This window comes from Pezoporus wallicus, unplaced genomic scaffold (genome assembly GCF_028554395.1).
Source record: "Pezoporus wallicus isolate ANWC-B61680 ecotype Strahan unplaced genomic scaffold, APGP_CSIRO_Pwel_v1 contig_9510, whole genome shotgun sequence".
Lineage (NCBI taxonomy): Eukaryota > Metazoa > Chordata > Aves > Psittaciformes > Psittacidae > Pezoporus > Pezoporus wallicus.
Window position 1 is genome coordinate 49,530 of NW_026642459.1, and position 23,273 is coordinate 72,802.

At 37.5% G+C, this 23,273-nt stretch overlaps 1 protein-coding gene across 2 annotated transcripts in view; it reads right to left on the reverse strand.

Moving 5' to 3' along the window:
• LOC130610622 (methylglutaconyl-CoA hydratase, mitochondrial-like) overlaps positions 1 to 23,273 on the reverse strand; it is a 50,491-nt gene that overhangs the window by 22,271 nt on the left and 4,947 nt on the right. For both annotated transcript variants that reach the window (XM_057430654.1, XM_057430653.1), the window contains exons 2-3: positions 22,131 to 22,198; positions 21,946 to 22,033 (exon numbers count right to left, since the gene is read on the reverse strand). In XM_057430654.1, coding sequence (XP_057286637.1) covers positions 21,946 to 22,033; positions 22,131 to 22,198 — 156 coding nt within the window. The remainder of the gene's footprint in view (positions 1 to 21,945; positions 22,034 to 22,130; positions 22,199 to 23,273) is intronic.

Genomic DNA, 23,273 nt, shown 5'->3' on the forward strand with positions numbered 1-23,273 from the left:
ATCCCTTCTTCTCTACACAGAAAAATAAATCAACACATAGGATACATGTAAATATCTTTCCTCAAAGGGACATGTATGCCAGAAATCCATGTTTAGCTGAAATCATTAGTAGAACCACAATCTACTTTTATGAGGTTAGGAATACCTTAAAAGGGAGCTATTGGTACATAACTGAGGACAAACACTATAGCCAACTTAAATTCAAACTCAGATTTTTTTTCTTCTCCAAGTTTCCAGTAATTTCAGATATTAAACTTCTACATCCTGAAATACATGCAGGACAACTTAATTCCCCATTTTAAACAGAAACTGCAATATGTCATGAAACAAATATATTTATTTAAAGCATCAAGTGTAAGGCAAGCAAAAATTTGTTTAAATAGAATTAGTGTTTGTTAAATACATCCACCACAGTAATAAACAAGTAAATAATATTATTCTGCTGACAGATGCATAGTTCAAATTAATATATTTAAAAATCCTTTTAATAAACAGAAAAGCACAATTTAAATTAATGTCACCATGTAGATTAATTAAGTTTGCTTTCAATTACCATTTATCAAGCTACATGCTTGAGAAATCACAGTACAAAACAAAGTCAACCACTACTGAAACCTCTTGCCTGTGTGAAAGACAAAAAAAAAAACAACCAAACAAACAAAAAAAGTTTCATGCTTTGCAGACAAAATACACATGCATTCTAGTAAGAATTTCATTGCATCTCCCAGCCCAACCAGATGTAGGATACTCGGATCATTAATCTCTGCCTACTACAGCTACTACGGACTGTATTCTTGTCCAGTCTGACAAATTAAGAAGAGAGATGCTTCATAAATATTAACTATTCTGCACCACCTTTCACAAAGTAACAAAGAAGATTATCACCTATTTGTCAGGACAATAGAAAAGTCTAGGCTGGAAGAAATCTCTGGAGATCACCTGGTCCAACACTCTGCCAAATGCACAGACCTAGATTAGGTTACTCAGGGTCATTTCAAGTCTTTAATACTGCTGGCAGGGTAAATTCCAGTATTTCTTTGTGGAATCCATTCCTATGCTTAACTCTTAATTAATTTCCTCATAATTAAGAACATATTTATTTTTTCTGGATGCAATTCTCCAAAAACAACTTGTGCCCACTACCTCTTCTTACATGCTTGCAAACAGAGTACTTTTCTATCTACCAGGCACAGAAAAAACAGTTATCCCTCCTCCCTCAGCAATCTCCAACCCTCTCATGACCTTCAGCTGGCCTAGTAAGTGCTGACTAAAGTAAGTATATGCTTTGATCTTCTGATGGTTCTCTTCCTTGTGCAGGCCAGGACACTATTTGCCTTCTTTACTGCCACAGTACACTGCTAGTTCATGTTAGGCTTGCTGTCCCCATGAACCCTTAGATCATTGGCTGTGGAGCTATACCCCACCCAGCCAGCCCCAGCCTGTTCTGCTACTTAAAGATTATTTCATTCCAGGTGCAGGACTTCATAGTTATCTTTGTTAAACTTCATGCAATTCCTGCTGGCCCAATTTTCCAGCCAGTAAAGGTCCCTCTGAATGGTGGCTTCTACTTCCCACACACTTAACTTTCCTTTCACTTTGAAGCCATTTGCAAACTCAATGAGGGTTCAATCCTACCATTAGAATATTTACAAAGATATTGAACAGCACTACCAGACCCCGCACTGACCCTCAAGAACTCCACTGAGAGTTTGGCTTTAAGGTAATAACATTACATCACCCTTTGATCTTGGCAGGTGAGCTGCTTTTCACAATCTGTATGTCCAGGCTGTATCTAACCAACTTGTTTACAGGGATGCTAGGGGAGAATATGTCAAATGCTTTGCTAAAGTCAAAGCAGATAGTATATATAACTCTTCTCTCATCCACTGAATAGTTTCATCACAGAAGGCAATCAGTTTGGTGAGATAATTTACCCTTGGTAAATCTTAAAATGTGCTTTCCCAGCCACTTGTCTTTCATGTGCCTGAAAAAACCTCCACAAAGACTTGTTACATAATTTCCCCCAAGACTGAAGTGAGACTGACTGGTTAGTAGTTTCGCAAATTTTCCTTTTTGCAGATGGGTGAAGTATTTGCCCTCTTCCAGTCACTCTTCAGAGACGTTTCAGATATGATAGATGGTGGCTTTCCAGTACCAAGCCCCCTGCAATGAGCAAGGATATCTTCAACTAAATCAGGTTGCTCAGAATCACATCCAGCCTTGAATGTCTCTAGGGACGGGCCATCCACCTCTTCTCTGGGCAATCTGTGAAAGCATTTTACCACCTTCATTGTAAAGAATCTTTTCCTCACATCCAGCCTAAATCTTCCCTCTTTCAGTTTAAAAGCACCACCCCCTGTCCTACTGCAAAAGGTCCTGGTAAAAAAATCTCTCCCCATCTTTCTTATAGGTCCCTTTCAAGAACTGAAAGGCTGCAGTAAGGTTTCCCCGTAGTCTTCTCTTCTCCAGGCTGAACAACCCCAACTCTCTCAGCCTTTCCTCATATGAGAGCTGCTCCAGCACTCTGATGGGTTCTGTGACCCTCCTCTGAACCCTCTCCAATAGGTCCATGTCTTTCCTGTACTGAGGACTCCAGAGCTGGACGCTGTACTGCAGGTGGGGTCTCACCAGGGCAGAGCAGAGGTGAGAATTACCTCCCCTAACCTACTGGTCACATTCCTTTGGATACAGCCCAGCATATGGCTAGCTTTCTGGACTGTAAGTGCACATGTCCAATCTTTGATCCACCAGCACCCCCAAGTCCTTCTCCTCTTGTGTACTCTCAGTCCCTTAACACCCAGCCTGTACCGATACTGGGGGCTGCCCTGACCCAGGTGCAGGATCCTTCACTTGGCCCCGATGAACCTCATGGAGTTCACATGAGCCCACCTCTCAAGCCTGTTCAGGTCCCTCTGGATGGCATCCCGACTCTCAGGCATGTCAACTGCACCACTCAGCCTGGTGTCATCTACAAACTTGCTAACAGCACACTCAACCCCACTATGTCACTCAATCCCCCTATGTCGCTATCGCCGCTATCCACTCAATCCTGTTATGTCGCTATCCCCACTATCCACTCAATCCTGTTATGTCGCTGATGAAGATTTAAACAGTACTGGTCTGAGTTCAGTGGCCACTTGTGTCCATCCAGACACTGAGAACATATTGTCACGTAAAAGGGAATGGAGTACTCCAAAAATTGTACTCAAGTATTCAGAATTCAATTTTTCAGATGCAGAAAATTCTTAGAAAGTCTGTACACTGTCAAGATCCAGAAAGATCTGAAATTAATATAAGTGAGAGTACATATATGCTCATGATCATTAGGAAGAAATTTTAGAATGTAATGTATGACGAACCAAAAAAGTAAACCGAATGCACTACCATGGGACTTTGGCTTAAGAGTGAATTAATAATACACATAAAAGCTGGTTCTGAAACCCCAAACAGCTATAAGCAGTCACTGGTTAAAAAACAGACCCTGCCCTTACACTTATCCAACTGGGGTGTCTCCCTGTCTTTGTATGGTTGCACAAACATATTAAGGAGGCTATGACAGATTTTTCATAATTGCCTGTTAAATAACATTTTGTTTAAGAAACTAGTTCACAACATATGGTCATCACAAGGTTTTTAAAGCAGCAGACTTCATAATTCACCTTTCATAGCTTAAGAGTTAACTGCTCTACTAAACATTTGCTTTAACGAACAGCAGCCATGAATCCTACTGCACACCAGTACAGACACAAATTTTTGCACACACCACCTGAACTGAGTACAAGATAAAATGTAACTTTGATAAAAATATTCTAAATTTCAAAACAAATTGAGCAGGATGCTGGCTGCAGTCATTTTAGTAAAGGGAAAAACAATTTGACACGAGGGATGCTATGAGTGTTTCTACACAAGGAAGTAATTTAAATAAAATTACACCTTTTTATGCAATACTTTGAATTCCTGAAACTCTCTAAATGTGGATATATGATTTTTAAAGTAAAATCTGATACTAATATTCTTCCATGTAAGATTTGCTGTCATGATGTACCAGCATGGCTTGGATATCTGCACCTTTTGCACTTACCCTCTTTGTGTCAGAGAAAAGTTCCTGAAAATCATCCAGCTACAGAGAACAAACAAAATGTCTACAATTCCTGTATATTTGAGCCTTTGGCAGGATGCCAGTACTGAGCATTCCCTCTGGAAAAATAGCAGTCTTGTAGCTCTACTGCTATAAGTTATCTCGTCTCTTGCAATAAGTTACACCCACGTCAGCAGATTCGAAGCACTAGGCTGCTAAATCAGTTCCCATAAATGGGTTATTTCAGAAAGTACAACTTCTGGAGTTTTTTACTTTTTTTTTTTTTCTGTTACGCTTTTGAATCCCAAGCTTTTCTTAAAAGGCCAAGGTGCTAATTCAGACACTTTTCCTCCCTAAACACAGGAATCCTAAATATAAATGATCCTAATTTTATATACAAATGTTCTACAATCCCTTTTCAATGCCTATGCAAATTCAAACCAGATATAGATCAAAGTCAGCTGGCTTTTTTTCCATCCTCTGACCAGCTCTAAATTTAGAAGCACCCAGCAATATTCATCCTGTTAAAACTTATGAGCTGATACCTCACATGCTATTCCTGAATTCATCTTCCTTTGCAGAAAGGGACAAAAAAAAAATTATTATAAGGATCTTAATCTTACCTCTTAAAAAAAAAAAAAAAATGCCATTTTTTTTCCCAAACACTGACCAGTTTTCTTTGTGACAACTTCCATCCTCCAACAGTTGCCTCAGTCACTCCCTAGTCCCTAGTATCCTCTTACAGAGCCAAAACATTGCACAACTATCACAGCAGGGCTTCCTGTGGTTTCCCCCACGGTCCATGAAAGAGACCAGTACTGACTGGTAGAAAGATACAAGAACGGGACAGTTACCTGTTTCCAAACAGCATGTTAAGTCAATATTTGATTCTGTGCTATGCCTCACTTTTAGTGACCTATGTCAGGCTAACAGTTTAGGACTAGCAGAAGACAGGCACACAGGAGGCATCACCCCTTGATTTTCAGAAAGATACAAAAGGAGAAGACCATGGTAGCAGCAGTGAAGGTCACCCAGTAAGTGGCTAGGAACCACAAACACAGACCTCTAGTGTGATCAAATCATGACAGACCTGCTCGTCCCATGTTCAAATGGTCCCTCACACAACAGCCCAGCTAGTTAAACACAGCAAGACCATGAGTATCCACCTCAGATCATGGTCATGATAAATATCAGCATTTAATAAAAACAATGTGTACTGCAATTATTATTCAATAGAGAACTTAAAGCTTTTTTTTCTTTTCTTTTTTTTAAAAAAAAAAGTAAAGCTACTTCCTTTACCACTTGTATTTCTACTTCCACAATAAGCATTACAGACATACTTCTTTAATTCAGTCATTCTGGTAGTCTGAAAACACAACTACCTGACTTCCCCAAACCACTTTTCATTTACAGATTCAGCCTTTGCTAACAGAACTTCTATACTGTGTCTATAACATGATGTGCACTTACTTTCTGGTAATGAAACATAACTGAATTCTCATAGAGAATAAAGAAGCTCAAACTAGACAGCCATAAAAGCTCCACTTTTTAACCACACTATTTAGCTCCATACTAATGGTGGAATTATTAATTACAGTTTCTATTTATTTTGCACCTTCTGTAAGAAAATCCTCTGAACATATCAGCAACAGAGTTCTTGGGTTTTAAACAATGAACTCAATAGAATAAGAATGTATGGCTGTTTTAACACCACTACTATTAAAAAAATACCCTTTAAAAAAATACCACATCTCAATTATATCAACTGCAATAGCTTTCCCATGAGTTTGCTAGTACAAGCTATTTTCCAGGCAAGTGACACAATTTTCTTTCTTCTGATTAATAAGCAGGCATTCCTAAACTTGTTAGTGCTAAGATTCTTCATCCTTCCTCTTTAAATGAATAGTGATATTCAGGTTGAACATAATAAATAGTACGCCCAAAATTTTGACCAACCTGCTGTTTTATTCCACTTTGATTTCTAGTAAATTAATCAGAAAAGGACATCTTCATTCTACTATTACAGACGACTGACTCAAATCTTTTGCATATACCATATATTTAACCCACTGCACATATGCCTTTATAAATGTTAAAAGGAATTGAAAATGCAGGGTTTATCTGTTTTGATTAGTAATAATTACAAAAATAGTTTATCAGCACACCCAGTCTTATGATCCATAAATAGAAAAGGAGGAAGTGTGCTAAAAAAGTGGTAAAAAAAGAGAAAGCCAGAATCTCTTCTAAAGAAGTCCTAAAGTCAGTTTTAGGCATAAATTCTATTAAAGAAAGGAGGATTTCTTCCTGCGAAAAACCACGGTTTGACCTGTGCTATCACCTGAATGTAGATGACGTCATGGCTGAAAGTGTTTTTCTTCATTACCTTCTATCCTATCCCCTGGTCTGAAAGGCATCACTCTGCATCTCTTTAGCTGCCTTTTAGTTGCTTGCTTGCTTGCTTGTTTTTTACAGTGATCAGTATTAGTAATATTGGTATATTAGTTGGAAACTTTCAGCAGGTCAAGATTCAATGACACTATGTAACAAGTGATACTTCCAGTGGGACATTTAAAGAAGCAGGTAAATAATACATGTAGCATATTAAAATAAATACATTAAAATAATCATGACTCCCAAGTTACAAGATGATCATCCTCTGCATACAGCAGGATGAAAACAAAACTGAGGTAAGACCTGAAGTAATGGCCTTAGAAAGTATAGAGTTTGGGAACCTTCTCAAGCTATAACAGGTGAGACGAACTAGGACTTTTATGGGAAATCTCTAACCCTGAAGACTTTTTTTCTGTTTTAAGATCCAGAGCTCAGCTTTAGCCACTTTAAGTCTATTCAAAAAGCTTTAAAACTTCAACTCAAAATCCAAAATGCATTAAAATGGCTAGCATACCTGCACAAACATCTCTGGCTCATATTAATATTGAGCCAGCACTCAAAGCCAAAGTCTTGCCATTCCACACAGTACTTTGTGAAAGTAAGGACTAGTAAGCATTCGAGCCATGAGCAGGAGCATGTCTTAATTAGGCTTTGTTCATACAAAAGTCAGACAGGAAAACAGCAGCTGCAATTCTATTTCTCATAAGCATCAAGTGAAGCAGCTCAAAAGTACGTCCCCTTCTTCCCAATGTCCCCAAAGTTTTCAAACTGCCTCAGAAAAATAAATGAAAGTGCTTCCAAATAGAAATGTTTTCTATCCGTTGAGCATATTTTCAGTACCGATGTTGCAAATTCAACTCTATTTTTTAAGTATTTGCTATTTTAAAATACTTCAGAGATATCTGATCTTTTTAAAAGATGGTCCAATAGACTTGTCAGCAAATTACTGCAGAGAAAGAAAAGGAAAGGAAAGGAGATCCAACACTGGAATATCACCTGCCATCTGGAGGGGCTTAGCAAATTACACATATTGATGGCACTTGAGCCCAGAGCTCAATCACTTAAAAACCATATCCATTCACACACAGTCAGTATGCTCCAGCTGGTGACAGAACTCCACAAAGAAATGTTAAAATACCAACAATAGCATATTTTAAACCTGAATTTCTTATATCCTACAAAACCCTACTGCTTCACTATTAACTACAGACATCAAGTTGAAAAATATTTCTGGACATCGATGACAACTACATACCTCCACCTTCATATCATTAAATAGCTTTTGGGGGACTGTTTTTTGACTAAAACAGGCAGGATCTAACTGAGAGTCACAGCATTTCTTTTTAATTTCTTTGGGGGTAAGACAATAAAGAGTTGTCTGATCTGTATAAGCAGACATATATGTATATTTATATTTATTTAAACATACATACAGAATCAACATTTAAATAGGAAAAAAAAGTAAAAATTTTACAAGGAGAAATTTACCTAAAGAAAAATCTCTGAATTTCTTAATTTTTCATGTTACCTATATTACTCTTCCAAAGGAAAATATTTTGAAAAGTACAGATGTCCACTGACTGCATATAAAAAAACTAGACTAGATACAAATCATACCATTTTCACTATAGCCAGATCTCCACCTTTTCTCACATCACTGCATGAGTGTATTGTAATTGTGAATATATAAGCAACTCTATGCTACGTTTATACGGATTGATTATTTTGTTCTCCTCTAGCTTTAAAGAGCTGCAAATTCAGTCTAGATGCTGGATAGCTTTTACTGCAGTATACCTATAACAAAGGTGTGACTGAAGGAAATTAGTGTAAGTAGCAGGCAAAGACAAGAGAAAGTTAAGAAAAAATAATATATATATACCTATATATAATTAAGCACTGAATTTTTTCTTCATATTTGTGGCACATATAAATAGTTGCATTGCGTGTTGCTCTATGGCATTTATGGAAGGAAGAAGATACGAAAGTACCTGTTTAAATATTGTTAAGATGAAAATGCCACAGATTCATATATGTCTAAATACTTCTGCTACATGATCACTCTGTTCTTTTCCAAAGCAAGTGGAAAATAATTCTTTACCATGCAATAACTATTTTTGTCATGTGTTGCGCACATGTATTCTATTTCCAGCACACATTACCACCAAGCACATGAGATCAGATTGTTTTTTGTCAGAATGTTTTCTCAGCTAAGGATATAAATGGCGAAGCAGGCTCAGTTCCCTCACCAATAAAGAAACCAGATGCCATAGGCACTTAGTACACCAGGGTAAAGGGGTAGTTAGCTAACCCACCTCAGAGAACTGTAAAGAAAACCAGCAGCCTTTCTTCACAAATCAAGATGTCAAATACCCACAGATGTGACATGAATATTTCAGACAGAGGTGACTACTCACTTTGACTTAATACTTATGGAAAAGACATGGACCTTGGACATCACAGCAGAAAGACAAATGGTCAGATTTACATAATAGAAGTTAAAAGGAGTTACACTCATCATCTAAGAACAAATGAATTTACCAATAATGCCCTGGGTAGCAGAGGCCTAACCAAAAGTTATCCTTAGGAATTCAGTATTAACAGGGTGAACTGATAACCTGTAGCTTTCTGTTAAAGTGCTCTTCACCTGGTTTTAGCCACTTTAAAACCACACAGTTTTTAACCATTTTATATGAAGTACAGATGAGTTAGTGTAACTTCTAACAAAAAATGGATCCATATGCATGTCCTGAAATAGCAGCAAAAACTTTAACCAACATCTGAAACTAAGTTTGCAGCTTTTGAGATGATGTAGGAGATTCTGTGACAGACGTGGAATTTACACATAATAAAAATTTGATAGTTTTCTTTTAACCAGGATTCAATGATGATTAAAATTGTGAGAATGACATTAACTAAAATGGCAACGTTCCATCGTAATCATGTTCAAATGAGCTTGGTATCATGCTGGAGTCAACTAAATTGCTCAACACCCCTACAGACCCTCTTATCATCACCAAAACATGAACAACTTGGTATTACTAAAAGACAGAATTATGTCTAATAAAGTGCTGTGTTTAATCTGCAATAAATAAAATTCCACTTCAAAATATGCAAAGATGTCTTTGGCATCTAAAATATATTTATTACAGAAGTACAAGCAGCTTGGAGAGGTAGCTGAAGCTCTTGAATTGTCTTAATGCAGGTTAGGATACTAACCCATCTTTCAAGAAAGCCTAAAAGAAAATAAATGGCTTCACTCTTACATACAGAGAACTTTTTCTCAATCCCAAGATTTGAAATGAAAGACATAAAGCAAAAGCACATTGGTGATGCAGCCCAATAGAAAAAGACAGCCAAACAGCATTCTCTAATTTAGGAATGTATCTCAAACCAGTAATCTAGAACTTAATTCCCTAAGGTGCTGCAATTCCAGACTCCCATAAAAAACTGCAACCGTCTCAGGTAAAGCAGTGAGAATAACAATCCACATTAGGTGCCTCCTAAAGTCTGCACACACTGGCAGTCATGAAGGGCTAGAAGTACAGAAAGAATCTTTTCCCAAAACCTGAAGAGTGCCAAAGATATTTTTGGATTAAAAATAGCTAAATAACACCTACTTAAATACTAAGTTTTTAGTTAGAATTCACCACTGCAGTCTGAAAATAGAATGGGTAAGAAGAATAACCCTCTAAGGCTGCAACACCTGCTGGAACAGGCTTAAAATTACTTCAAGCATCCCATTAGCAAAGTTAAAAAGAAGTATGGTAACATTATAGTAGCACTGGTATTCATTACCATATAGGACATTTTTGGAGCTCCCACAGCTAATTGATTTCATTGCTGCTGTTGTACAAAACTAGAGTTTTGTACTGGGTTTGAGTCTGGCTGTCAGCTAAGCCTGCCACAGTTATCTGCTCAGTCCCCACCAACAGGAAAGCGAAGAGTAACAGAACAACAAAAGCAAGAGAGGCGGGGAAACACCTCATGGTTGAGGAAGTTTAATAAGTACGGGGGAAGAAAGGGATAAAACAAATGATGCAAAAGCAGTTGACCCTCCATGAACAGACCAATGCCTCGCCAGGCTTAAGCAAGAGAAACAACTTCCCAGTTTTATTGCTGAGCCCAATGTTATTTGTTATGGAATATTCCCTTGCTCAATTCATGTCAGCTGCGCCAGCTGTGTCCCCCTCAGCTTTTTGCCCATCTTCAGGTGACTCACTGGCAGTGAGAAACAGCAGGGACTTTGATGCTGCAAAAGCACTGCTCTGTGACAGCTGGTGTTTTACCAATGTTGTTTTGGTCAGCAATCTAAAACACAGCACTATTTGGGATGCTATAAAAAAAATTAACTCCATCCCAGCTATGCCCAGTACAAGTTTTTAAGATAAAAACTACTAGTACTCAAAGCCTTTGTTAGCACATAGGTCAACCACAAGTGAAACAAGTCGAAAAACCTATGGAGAGCTACTGGAAGCTGATACGTACAAGGATATCAGAGGACCCACTTGAACTACTCTGTAACTTCATACAGCCTAAAGATACCAGTGAAGACTGCACAGATATTCCTGTAGCTTTAGATATTATATCAACAGTTACCTAGCTCTAATTCACTTGCAGGAATCAACACAGCCTATATCTTGCTCAAAGATGACACATTATGCCAGATTAAGGGGTTTCCTGAACTGGAGAATCTCGAGCATACTTTGATACACACACAGATACCAGAACATGTCTGGTAATGGTTATGCAAGTTTCCAGTTAAGTCTTTTTTACTACAGTCAAGTTCATCTGCACATCTCTATATTACACATGTAGGTAGTTAACAAAATTTCTTCCATGGTGTCAGGTACATTGATAGTCATCCAATTACAAGCTTCAAGACACAGCATAGTAAAAAAAAAAAAAAAAAAGTTGTAATGCATTTAAGCAAGTAGCTGTACACAAAGTTCAACACATCTCCGAAGCAGTGCCACAAGGACAAATTCCAAAAGTCAAATTCAACAAGCATGTGAAATGCAAGAAGTCATCTACACAGGTAACCTAGAAAAGGTGCATTTATATAAACCTGATGAACATACCATAAAACATATTTTTAAGGCAAAATCTAGTGCACTGCAGTGGCAGTAGATACATAATATAGCTATTGGAGATCTGTTTCCAATCCATACAAGCAGCAATAAGCTGGTTACATCACCAAAGGTATCTGTAGATCAAACCTTAGAGAAGCAGATTAAAAAAAAAAAAAGATGACAAATACAGACCAAAACTATTTCTAGTCTTCAGATATTGAAATAAAAAACTTGGATATATTGTATATCCAGAAAGCAGAGCCTCTTTATAGGAGTAACCAGGAAAACAAACTGTCCAACTACCTAAGGACATCCACTGCATAACATAGTTTTCCCAATATAAAATGTTCTGCATCCATCTGGTATCATTTCCATTTTAATTTAGTCTATTCTGGTAAAATCCACTCCCGAAAAGACTTCACTATTTGAAAATGCATTATAGCACTTTAAGTAAGCTCTCCATTTCCATGCACATTTCATTATTCTAGGTACCCAAGAGAAGTGTCTTTCACTGCTTCATAATCATTTTACAAGACATCGCTTTCATTTAAATTCTGGGACACACTTGAAGAAGTGTCTCCACAGCTTCTGCTTGTGTCACGTTTGCAAACTAAGTCACTACAAATTCTTACTCAGGAGATTTGTGTATCATTTCCATAACTAACCAAAAGATCCTGGGCACTGTGTCAGTTTCAAACATGTCACAAAACTGCAGTTCTCCAGCTGTTAAGGATCCTATTTAGTTTGCTTATTTATGAGCTATATGGTTATATTTATTCTCATTTAAAGAAATGACACTCAGACACTTGCTTATAGAAGTCTTAGCTTTAAAGTTAGGCTCAAAACTCTCTATTTTCCATTAAAAAAGCAAGCCGCACTTCCAGAATTCTTAATGAACTTAGTACAAGTTGGAGGAAGGGAACTCAAAATGGTCAAGTTTATCATAGAATCATAGAATGGTTTGGGTTGGAAGTGACCTTTAAGATTACCTGGTCCCAACCCACCTTCCACTAGATCAGGTTGCTCAAAGCCCCAGGCAACCTGGCATTGACTCTTCCAGGGACGGGACATTTGTCTCCCTAGGTTTTCTGTACAGCTACTCAAAAAAGAAGACACCCTGGAGTACAACTCTGACTGCCACACACAGAATCCAAACAAATAAATTTCTCTTTTCACTAGTATATTTATGCTTTGTGACTACTTCTCCAAAACATAACAAAAAAAAAATTCATACCTAATATTTCAATTTATTAGTTTTAGGCACGCTAATTTGATCATTTTTTTTCACATTTTAAGATAATTTCAGGGCTTTGGGAAAGTTATCCTTATTTCCCATTACCCTCCACCAGTTAAACTAAAGAACTGACCAAATGCCACTCTCTCAGAAATACATCTTTTACCTAGAATTTAGTTTTTTTAATATTTTTAAGCTGTTTCCAATTAAAAAAAAAAAATCAAAAAAAAGCCACATCCATTGTGTGCATTTGTAAATGGGTAAACAGGTAAAAAATGTCAGACAATTTATTAAACTATTTAAACAGAGTAATTACCTTTTTTTTTTCATCAATTAAAACTTACAACCTATATTCTCCAACAGCCAAAGATACACTTTAATTCTGCTCTTATACTTTCCACTTGAATGACACTATTGTCACAGCCATTGTGCTAGTTTGTATTACAAAGTCCTGCCTTAGTTAACTCTTGCACTACTAAAGCACTAGCTTGATCATTCCTGTTAAGCCACTGTCCACAAAAACATTGCTTCTACTTGGCAAGAATTACCATGTAACTAGAGGACCAATTCAGACAGATGTGGGGTTTTAGGTACATCTTACGTTAATAACACAAATCTCAAGTCCAAGATGGCTTCCATTCTAATGGAGAAGGAGAAAGAGGAATGCTTATATTATTAAGAGAAATGAATCCTTTACATTTCCATTTTTTAACCAGTGTCACAAGCCACACAAGAGAAGGAATGGTCAGATGTTCTGTTTCATCAGCTTGAAAAGGCAAATCTCAAAATTACACCACTCAGAGAAAATACTGTTAAAAAGATGGCTCTCTAGCTGGCTTTTATAATTTCACTAATGGCCTGATAATTTAATTTGTTACTTATCAGCTTTGTGCTCACAAATCACAGTGAGCTACAGTCTACAGCTCATTCAAGACCAAAAAAGGAAGAAAAATTGCATGGAAATATCTAGCACCCCAGCTGAACAGAACCATTTACCAGAAACTTTAAGTTTTATGCTGTGGCAATATTAGCTATGAATAAAGTTGTCTCCACTTCCACTAAAGCCCATGCAAAACAGGAGAGAAGTACACAGTGGTTGAAAGTACTTTCAATTCAAATAATCTTCAAACAGTGAAGAATGGTCTCTCTTAGGCAGAAATATAATGGTTTTATTAATTGCTCCTGGCACTGAAGAAATAACTAAACTAAAGCTATCATTACAGAACTTACAAACTAGAGGAAACAGACACACAATATTTCATAGACAACTGCTTAGAGCACACAATATAGGAAGAGACATCTAAACAGATGTCCTGGCCAAGCCTGATGAAAAGAATCTTGCATCTTAAGTAAGGGATGGAAGAAACAACCAAGCAGCTACAGATTTAGTATCTTCTTTTGAAGGTAATCCACTTTAGAACCTGTAATTTGTACAGTACTAATTACACAGTACTGGTCACTACTCACTCAACTGGAGAGAAAGGTTTCTGACTACTTTTATCTAGCTCATTTTTTAAGCAAGCTCCTCTAAGACTTCACATGACATGTCCAACCACAATTTCATAGCTCCTCAAGAGAAAAGGTCTTGCCTCGGTCTTTTTGTTTTGCTTTTTTTTGTTTGTTGTTTTTTTTTTTCTGGAAAATCCGTAAGAACTGGATGTGGTGGGTTAACTTTGGCTAGCTGCCAGGTGCCCACCACACCGCTCTTTCAGTTCTCCTCAGTAAGATGGGAGATAAAATAAAATTAAAAGCTTGCAGGTTGAAATAAGCACAGGGAGATTACTCACTGATTACCATGGTGGGCAAAACAGGCTCGACTTAGGAAAGACAGATTTAACTTACCACCAATTTGAGTTAGATAGCGAGAAACACACAAAACAAATAAATCTAAAAACATCTTCCCCCACCCTTCCTTCTCTCCCGGCTCAACTTCACTACTACCTCTTCTACCTCTTCCACCACAGTGCCAGCAGGATGGGGAATGGGGGTTGCAATAAGACCATAACACTTCTCTGCCACTCCTGCCTCCTCACTTTTTTTCCCCAGCTCCAGAACAGGGCCCCTTCCATGGGACAGAGTTCTTCATGAACTGCTCTAACACAGGTCCCTACCCATGGGCCACAGTTCCTCAAGAAATGCTTCAGCATAGGCTTCCATGGCGTGCAGTCCTTCAGTACCACACTGCTCCACTGTGGGTCACCCCCCTTGGGTCATGCCTGCCAGAAACTCTGCTCCTGCATAGGCTACTCTCCACAGGCCTGTCGCAGCTCTTGCCAGGAACCTGCTCCTGAGAGAGCTCTTCATGGGTTGAAGCTTACTTTAGGGCATGTTCCCTTGCTCCAGCACAGGGTTCTCCACAGGCTGCAGGAGAAGGTCTGCTCCACCATGGACCTCCACAGGCTACAGGGGAACAGCCTGCCTCACCATGGGCTGCACCATGGGCTGCAAGAGAATGAGTTCAACATGTTCTCTGCTCTTGCACTAGAAGTACCTCCTCTCCTTCCTTCTTCCTGACTTTGGTGTCTGTAGTGTTGTTTCTCACACATTTTTTTCCACTCGTCTCTCTCTCACAGATACCACACATGGTTTTTACTATTTCTGAAATACGTTAATGCAGAGGTGCTATCAGCACCACTGAGGTGCTCAGCTTTGGGAAACCACAGGTGCATTCTGGAGCTGGCTAGAGCTCATGGTGTCCAATACCGGGACATCTCCTGGTCTCTTTTCACAGAAGCTACCCCCTGCCACAAAAACCTTGCCATGTAAACCCAATATAGTGGTTTAAAAATTCTATTCCCAGCTATCAAGTAACTTTAAGAAAACTGAATGCATATATATATATAAAAAAAAAACAACTTTCCTATACTCTCTACCAAAGAGAAGGCAGGCAAGTGGTTCTTAGCTGAAAGTTTCATTGCTGATGAGAGATGATTTAAAGACTGCACTATCCTGACAGTTTCACCCAACTTCCTACCCCTACCTATGTGCCTGTCTCCTCAACAAGAATGCATCACTCTTTTGGAGATAAAGACAACAAACATAGCTAAATTCTCACATTCCTTCTGAAAAACTTGCTGGAAACCTCCCATTTGTATTTCTTCTGCAACTAGAAGACATGCATATATTTATTTATTTTTGCTGCATCAATTAGTCATGCAGCTATCTACCATGTGCCACCATGTGCTGCTCTAACTACAAGCAATTTTTTTTTATCATCTTCCAGTACCTTGTTCTACAATTAATCACAAGGTTATGGTAAACATGGGCAGGATAACATATATGAAACAGCACACTGAACTCATACGAACTACATTCCAATACTAGAATCATGTAAGTGATCAATTAGGAACACAGCAGCACTGCCACACGTAAGGCCAAGAACAAACTTCTGTTTCAGACGGGCTTTTCCAGCATTCAAAAATCCACAGTCCTTCCAATTTCTTCTGAAGTTCAGCATTCCTCCTCAAGGTAAAAGGCAGAGGAGCTCTTGGAGTTATCTGAGGTACTTCCAAAAGAAAGACATTTAAACCAGTTTTTGTTATTGGTATTTTTTTCTGCAACAACTAGGAGATCAAACCACAACCCTAACTGCATTCTTTATTGGCTCAGGTGCTCAAAATAAAAAATCATGATGGCTATTAGTTCTTTCACAAAAACATTAGAAACAAAATTAGCAAGTATAATTAAGCAATGTTGGACAATGCAAGCTGTAGACTCCAAACTGAACAGGTTACTGTGCACACACACACTGAAGACAGCTGTCACGTGGCTGACCAACCTGCCAGATTTCATGTAACTCATATTGTTCAAGGGGAATACAACTGTCATTGAGCTTAGCAGTCTACCAGCAGCTAGCATCAGTGTGACTCTGAACCTTGATTAAAGTCTGGAATAAAAAAAGAGGAAAGAACCTAGCTATTGTCTACTGCTAAAATCATTTATTTGGGGGAATGAAACGTATGTACAGCAACAAAAATATCTGGAAGACATCAGAATATTTTCACGTGTGATCTAAACACTGGGAAGGAAACAGTGGAGTAATATATTAACTTTCTTCTCAGGTCCTGTGCAGGAGCTGGAATCTGGAGGACCAAAATATCCTATGGAAAAATATACCCTCTCTCCTTACTTGCTTAACAGAGACTGGAGAGAAAAAGAAAACTACACCCACAGTAATACTTCCCTACTACTCTTGATAGTTCTACAAAAATAAGAGTAGGTCAAGTATTTGAGAGCTATTATGAAACTCCTCTCCTCCTCCATAAGAAAACCTCATGAGTGAAGAAGCCTTCAAGGCTCTGCTGTAGCAGGCTTGTCTCCTTCACGAAATTCTGCCAGAAAAACTACACCAGTTGGAAATGGCAGCTGGGAACCACACACCATACAGCCAGTTCAGCTGCCCTGGAAACAAAATTTAGACAAATTATGCCAACAGGAAAAACACTTGTGTTGGCTTTACTCACATCACAGACCCAAAGGATGAATTTCTCGTGGCGGAAAGATTACTCCTACTTTTCCAAGAGGGAGCCTTATTGGCCAAGCTGCAGCGACTTTTAGGTCAAAGAGGTTTGAAAAATTCCAACACCCAAATTTTTCAAATTCTCTTGAAAGCTGATTACAAGATATAAGTTAACTATCCATATTATGATACATTTCAAAGATTTCTGAAATAAGATCTCCAAAGAAAAACATTTTTTTTAATCTGTCAACTAAAAATTGTCCCAAAGCTATCTTTCTTTTTGTGCATACATATACAAAGAAAATAACTCATCAATCTCACAACCTCTATTTCAGCTATTGCAGTTCACTTTGGAGAAGTAATACTGAAATTCTTAACAATTATACTCTAAACACAGTCACCAAAATGTCTCAAGAAGTAGGAGGCTCTTGCCCCTAAAAGCTCTCCTTTTAACTCTTCCATGCAAAAAGAAATCCAGAAGTGATCTGTTCCTCTACGGAATTACGGCATTTCATTTTCCTCCCATAAGAAATAGCAGAATTTTTCTGAGTATCAACAGAGGGCAGATGGATGCACAGAGGCTTACGACTCACGTAAGGACTTTTGGGAAAGAAACTACCTATGACTGGACAGGGACAACTATAGTTAAGCAACTGTCCTGGCTGACCAGCCACTAAGGAAGGAAAATAGAACAGTAACTACTCTAAACTGTATACAGTAGCATGTGGTTTCATTTATTAGTATGAGCTAATAGACCAGTGGACTATGAGCCAGTAAGATACTGCCTGAAACAACACATGAGGAATATTTTTTTTTAAATGCATACAAGTGCCTTCTTGACAGGACATGCAAAGAGGGCTGGAGGCACATGACAGTCCTAAGGGAAACAGTAATACAAGGAATAGCAGGTGAAAAGGAGGAACGAAAAGAATATAAAAGGAGTCTGTTTCTTTAATTACTCTAACCACCAACAAATAAAACTGTTTAAAAAGAAAAGAGTATCACCTGATCCCAGATATTCATAGTTTGTAATTGCAAAATTGATCACTATCTCATGTGACCAAACACAGAAACAAAGGAGGTAGGAGAAGACCTGGAATCATGCAGCAGGCTTCAGTCTGCCAAAACATTTTTCCAAATGCAAAATTCAACAATAACTAGAAGTTGTATAAATATTACTTTGCCTTCTATTCAAAGGCTAGGAAACTGAACAACAAAAGCTTTAAGGTGCAATATTAAGTTGTTCACCTCTTTGGACTACAAACATTATTGAACACCATCTAAAAACCAAAAAGTTGCTCTTGGACAATATATTTTACTTATACCTTCTTTCAGACCTCATGTAGTTAAGAAGAGAAGCTGTAAGAATGTCTCCAGAACACATTGCCACTCCAAGCTGTAAGAATGTCTCCAGAACACATTGCCACTCCAACACAAGGTTTTAAAAGAACCATGGAGGGTCCTTCTTCCCTTCCTCACAGCACCGTATCTCCCAACAGTACTATGCACACACACTTCCAATTTATTTTTTTTAAGGTGAAAAACCCTCAAAATCTACTCACAAAGCTACCTGAGCAATATCATTATTATACATATGTTAAAATTACATTAATAATTAAAAATGAAGCTATTCAAACTGCCTATGTCCATGTAACTTACCCCTTTGTGTTGACACAGCACAGCTCTAAACTATTTGATCACAGATTTTTTACCTATGGACACCTGCCTCATCCCATGCAGAGACTGTACCTCCCTCAAGGATTGAACACTGACAAGAAACAGACTCTTGTACAGACTCACCTGCCTCGCTGCAGAACTGGGCAGGTGTACAGCATAGGCTTACACAGGTCAGGACTGAGTGCGTATGTTCACTCCAGAAATGCCAGTATTCTATTTATCTAGTTTTAGACAAAGAAAGGGGCTAAAAAGTGACCCAGAGCCAGAGCACTTCTCATGGAAGCAGAAGGTGGCCTCATAGACATCATGCATCCTTAACCCCAGCCAAGCTTTTCTTTTACTTCTGGGTGTCTCTTTTGATCAGCACTAGAGCATTCATGAACACCTTTCTGCATCCATGGATGCATACAGCGTAAGAAAGAACCAAGACAACAGCAGTAAAAAGATTCAAAGCAAATCTTTATGCAGAAATGAAATTATATGGCTGCTGGCACATCTCTATTTTCTTTTATACAATTCCTGGGTTTTTTTCATCCATTTCACATGTGAAAATTCCGTAATTTGGAAACATGCTCAAATCCACAAGTCATCAACAGTCTAAATCTTTTAAATCAACCACACTGTCATTTTGTGAAAAACAGTTGGATGTCATGTCTAACTAGCCCTTAGAAGGAAACAAGACACTTGGCTTGTGGCTTTCACAGATTTTTTTTGATAGCTGAGGAATGGCAAGATTTAAGGATCTTGGATTTCATTCCTTACATAAAAGGGAATTACATTCTAGGACAAAGTTTCTCAATCTGCGGTCTGTAAAGATGGTGGTCCAAAAAATCACCATAAAAATGTATTTTTAAAAACCATACATTCCCACACACGCAAGCAAGAAAACACAATTGAGGAAATACAAAAAATAAAACAAACATTTGAAGTCTATCCTAATTGAACTGCACTATAACACATTAGAAAATGTGACATTTCACAAGATGATACTTGCATTATTTTAAGGAAATTAAGTGCTCTTGAAACAACACATTGTCCTGCAATATTGCAGCTTGAAAATGCTTTCTTCTGTTCTACCAAATTTCCTGAGTACCCTCCAGAAAATGCCTTGTTACATCCAGTGTTCCTGCCTCCATCCTACTTCCCTAAACCATTACCTGTTTTCTTCATGTCCCACTGTGCTTCCTCTAGTTTCATCCTCTTTACACACTCTTACAGCTACCTATAGAGGCAACTCATCCAGCCACTGAGCTCTTTCTCCCTATTTTCATTGACAAACTTTGCCTCAAGTCTTCTGGTTCACCCTGAGTTTCAGTTATCACTGTTGGAACATCCTTTATTTCACTGGTTCAGCTGCAGGAGTTTCCTTTCTTAGGACCCTCCTTTTTCACGAAACTTGTTTTTTTTTAACCACAGACCCCTGGTCCACACCCTATCTCTATTCCCTGCTTTAAAATCTGGCTTTGCTATCCAGACACAGTCCTTCACACTCCTCTTTTCAGGGTTTGTGTCCCATCCTAATGACCACACATAAACATCCTTGCATCTTGTCTGCAGTGAGCTGAGTCAGCTGTCATTCTCTAAGTTGCTTTTCTTTTTTTAGCCAGACAAACAGGCAACAATGCCTACGTTAAATCTCAATACCAAAACAGCTCTACACAGTCAGCCAACAAAGAATGCTGGAGAAGAACAGTATTAATAGCACAATTGAGATCCTCTCCCTCAAAATCAGTATTTCTGCTCTCATATTTCCCCTGTAACACTATGATAAAACTTATGACTGTTAAATAAAAAAGTTACCTAAAAAATACAGAGTTGACAACAAATCTCAACTAATGACCACCTTGTCATATGAAGTACATAACATGTAATTTGAAACCTCATTTGCATTTGTTGCTCTGATGCTGCATTTTTCATCAGTTTAAAAAACACAGCTTTTAAACTTTTTTCCCTAAGATGATTATTATTATTATAATAATCTTTAAAAGTTGTTACTTTAAAACAAGATACAACCTTTAAATTAAAATATACTGAGTAATACAGTATATTTAATACAAGCATATTTAACTTATTTATGTGTATTACTAAATACTGAATTCATACTTCCTTTTTTCCAAGACAATGCTTCTCACAAGTCTTAGAAGTTACAAACTGTATCTGGATGGAAAACACAATTAAAAGCAGCAAAAATAATTTAAAATTCAACTAAAAGTACTTTGGTATGTTACATACGTAAAAATTGCAAAAACTATTTTGCATTTAAATCTGAATTAACTACGTTATGTGTGGCTAGCAAGTTTATGGCTTCATAAGTGAACAGAAAGATTTTAGAACTGATCTCTTCTTTCCTGACAGTTCTATTTGTATATTAGTAAGAGGAAACCAACTTTTGTTTTCGGTTTCAAGCAAATTTAAATTAAGTTTGAGCAAAGTAAGAACTAGATGGGACATCTGAAAATAAGGGAACTATTCACTTTATATTCACAAAAGACAGTTGCCTCAATTGATTTTGACATGTTGACAAATTCTTTTTCCCAGTGTTTCATAGTTGAGCGCTTTTGTTTTCCTGGGCGTTTGGCAAGACACGTTTTTCTGGTTTGGGGCTTTTTTTTAACTGTATTTTTAAAATCCACGCAGCATGAAGTGAGAGTTACTTTCATAATACATTTTAAGTATTTTTTTCAATTAAAAGTTAATTCTAATGTGCTTAAAACATAGTGTTGATACAGCTTCCTACACAGGCCTCCAGCATTATTTGGTTCTCATTCTGAAGTACACGCAAGACTTTCTAGGAGCTAAATCAAATAACTTTTCAGCACCATGAATAATCTGTTACATATTTTTAAATACTTTATGACACAGAAAGAATAAAACCAGTATTTGGTTCTTGTTAGTAACTGAAGAAAATCATACAAAATATTCTGTTTGCTACTGAGATGAATATACACAGAAGACATGTTTCCTTGGAATCTGGGTCTTTTTTTGTGCAATATGAGATACAGATTTTCAGCTTCTCAGGAAAAAGAAGTTTGCATACCAGCACAGAATATCCCTGGGACTTCACTCCGGAATATAACAGTTCGTACTTTCTTATCAGATTTCAAAGCATCCACAGCTTTTGACATCTGCAGAGAAAATGAGGAAAGGGAATAAACAAAGACTTTTTAAAGTGCTTAATACCAATACTTCACCTTTATACTAAAAACTATTATTTTAACTTACCATTTTTAAAAGATTTTTGCTAAGTGCATTCTTGGCATGAGATCTATTTAATCCAAGTACCACAATTCCTGGAGGGGAAGAAAAACTGTATCATTGTTAAGTATAGTAAAATATATATTATCTATGTAAATTATTTTTAAATTATAGAAAAAACATCGAGGATTGCAAAAAATGCTAGTGTAATCACTTAAATACTGAGTTCTTGAAAGAAAATAAATCGACTTACACTTTCCAGTGTTAAAAAGTTTAGTGTTCAAAAGAAATTACATTTATTGTAACAATGAAAGTATGTCCCTAATACCTTCACATGGAAACAGGGCTTACAAAGGCTGAATGTATAATTACACAACTGCATACACAAATTTCATGTTAGTGTGTGAAGTGCTGATATGCAATCAGGAAAGATACTTAACTGTAAAGCACTAGGTTTCTTTTTTTAGACAGCTTGCCTTCACAGAATTCTTGAAGGAAGAAGTGTTACCACACCTAAGACTAGCAGCTCTGATATAGGTAAGAGGAAGTCACAAATAGAAAGAATGCTACCAATGGGAAAACTGACCTTCTGTTTAAAAGGAAAAATATATGTAATAATTCTCTCCCAACACGCAAAACTGTACTCAATGTTTGCTATACAGCTCCAATCACACATTCACAGCTTCCTTAGCCCACTTAGAGATCACTTGTCTCACTGACTGATTACATGTGCATTAGTATGAATGTTGCAGCAGAAACACCATTTATTTGTCTTTATTTCACCCTCATCTTAACAGGCATGACTATCAAACAATAAAATTCTGAGAAGCTTATCTTGGTAAGCTTACCAATCCTATAGCAATCTTTTAGACAATTACTTCCTGAACACACTACAGTTCTCTGAATTCTAAACACCAGCATACAGTCCTATTAACATAGCTGCAGCTCAGGTAAGGTCTTATCAAACAGGACTTTTTTTTTACTTGGACAATGCAGGGGTAAGGGAAGAAAGGCAAAAGACTAGAACAGGGATGAGGAATGAAAGACAAAAAGGGGGCTCTCTACATCAAACAAAAATGCCCACAGTATTGCCATCAATCTATAAGATACACCTATATATATATATAAAAAAAAAAAAAAAGGAAATTCCAGAAACTCAGTATTTGCCCA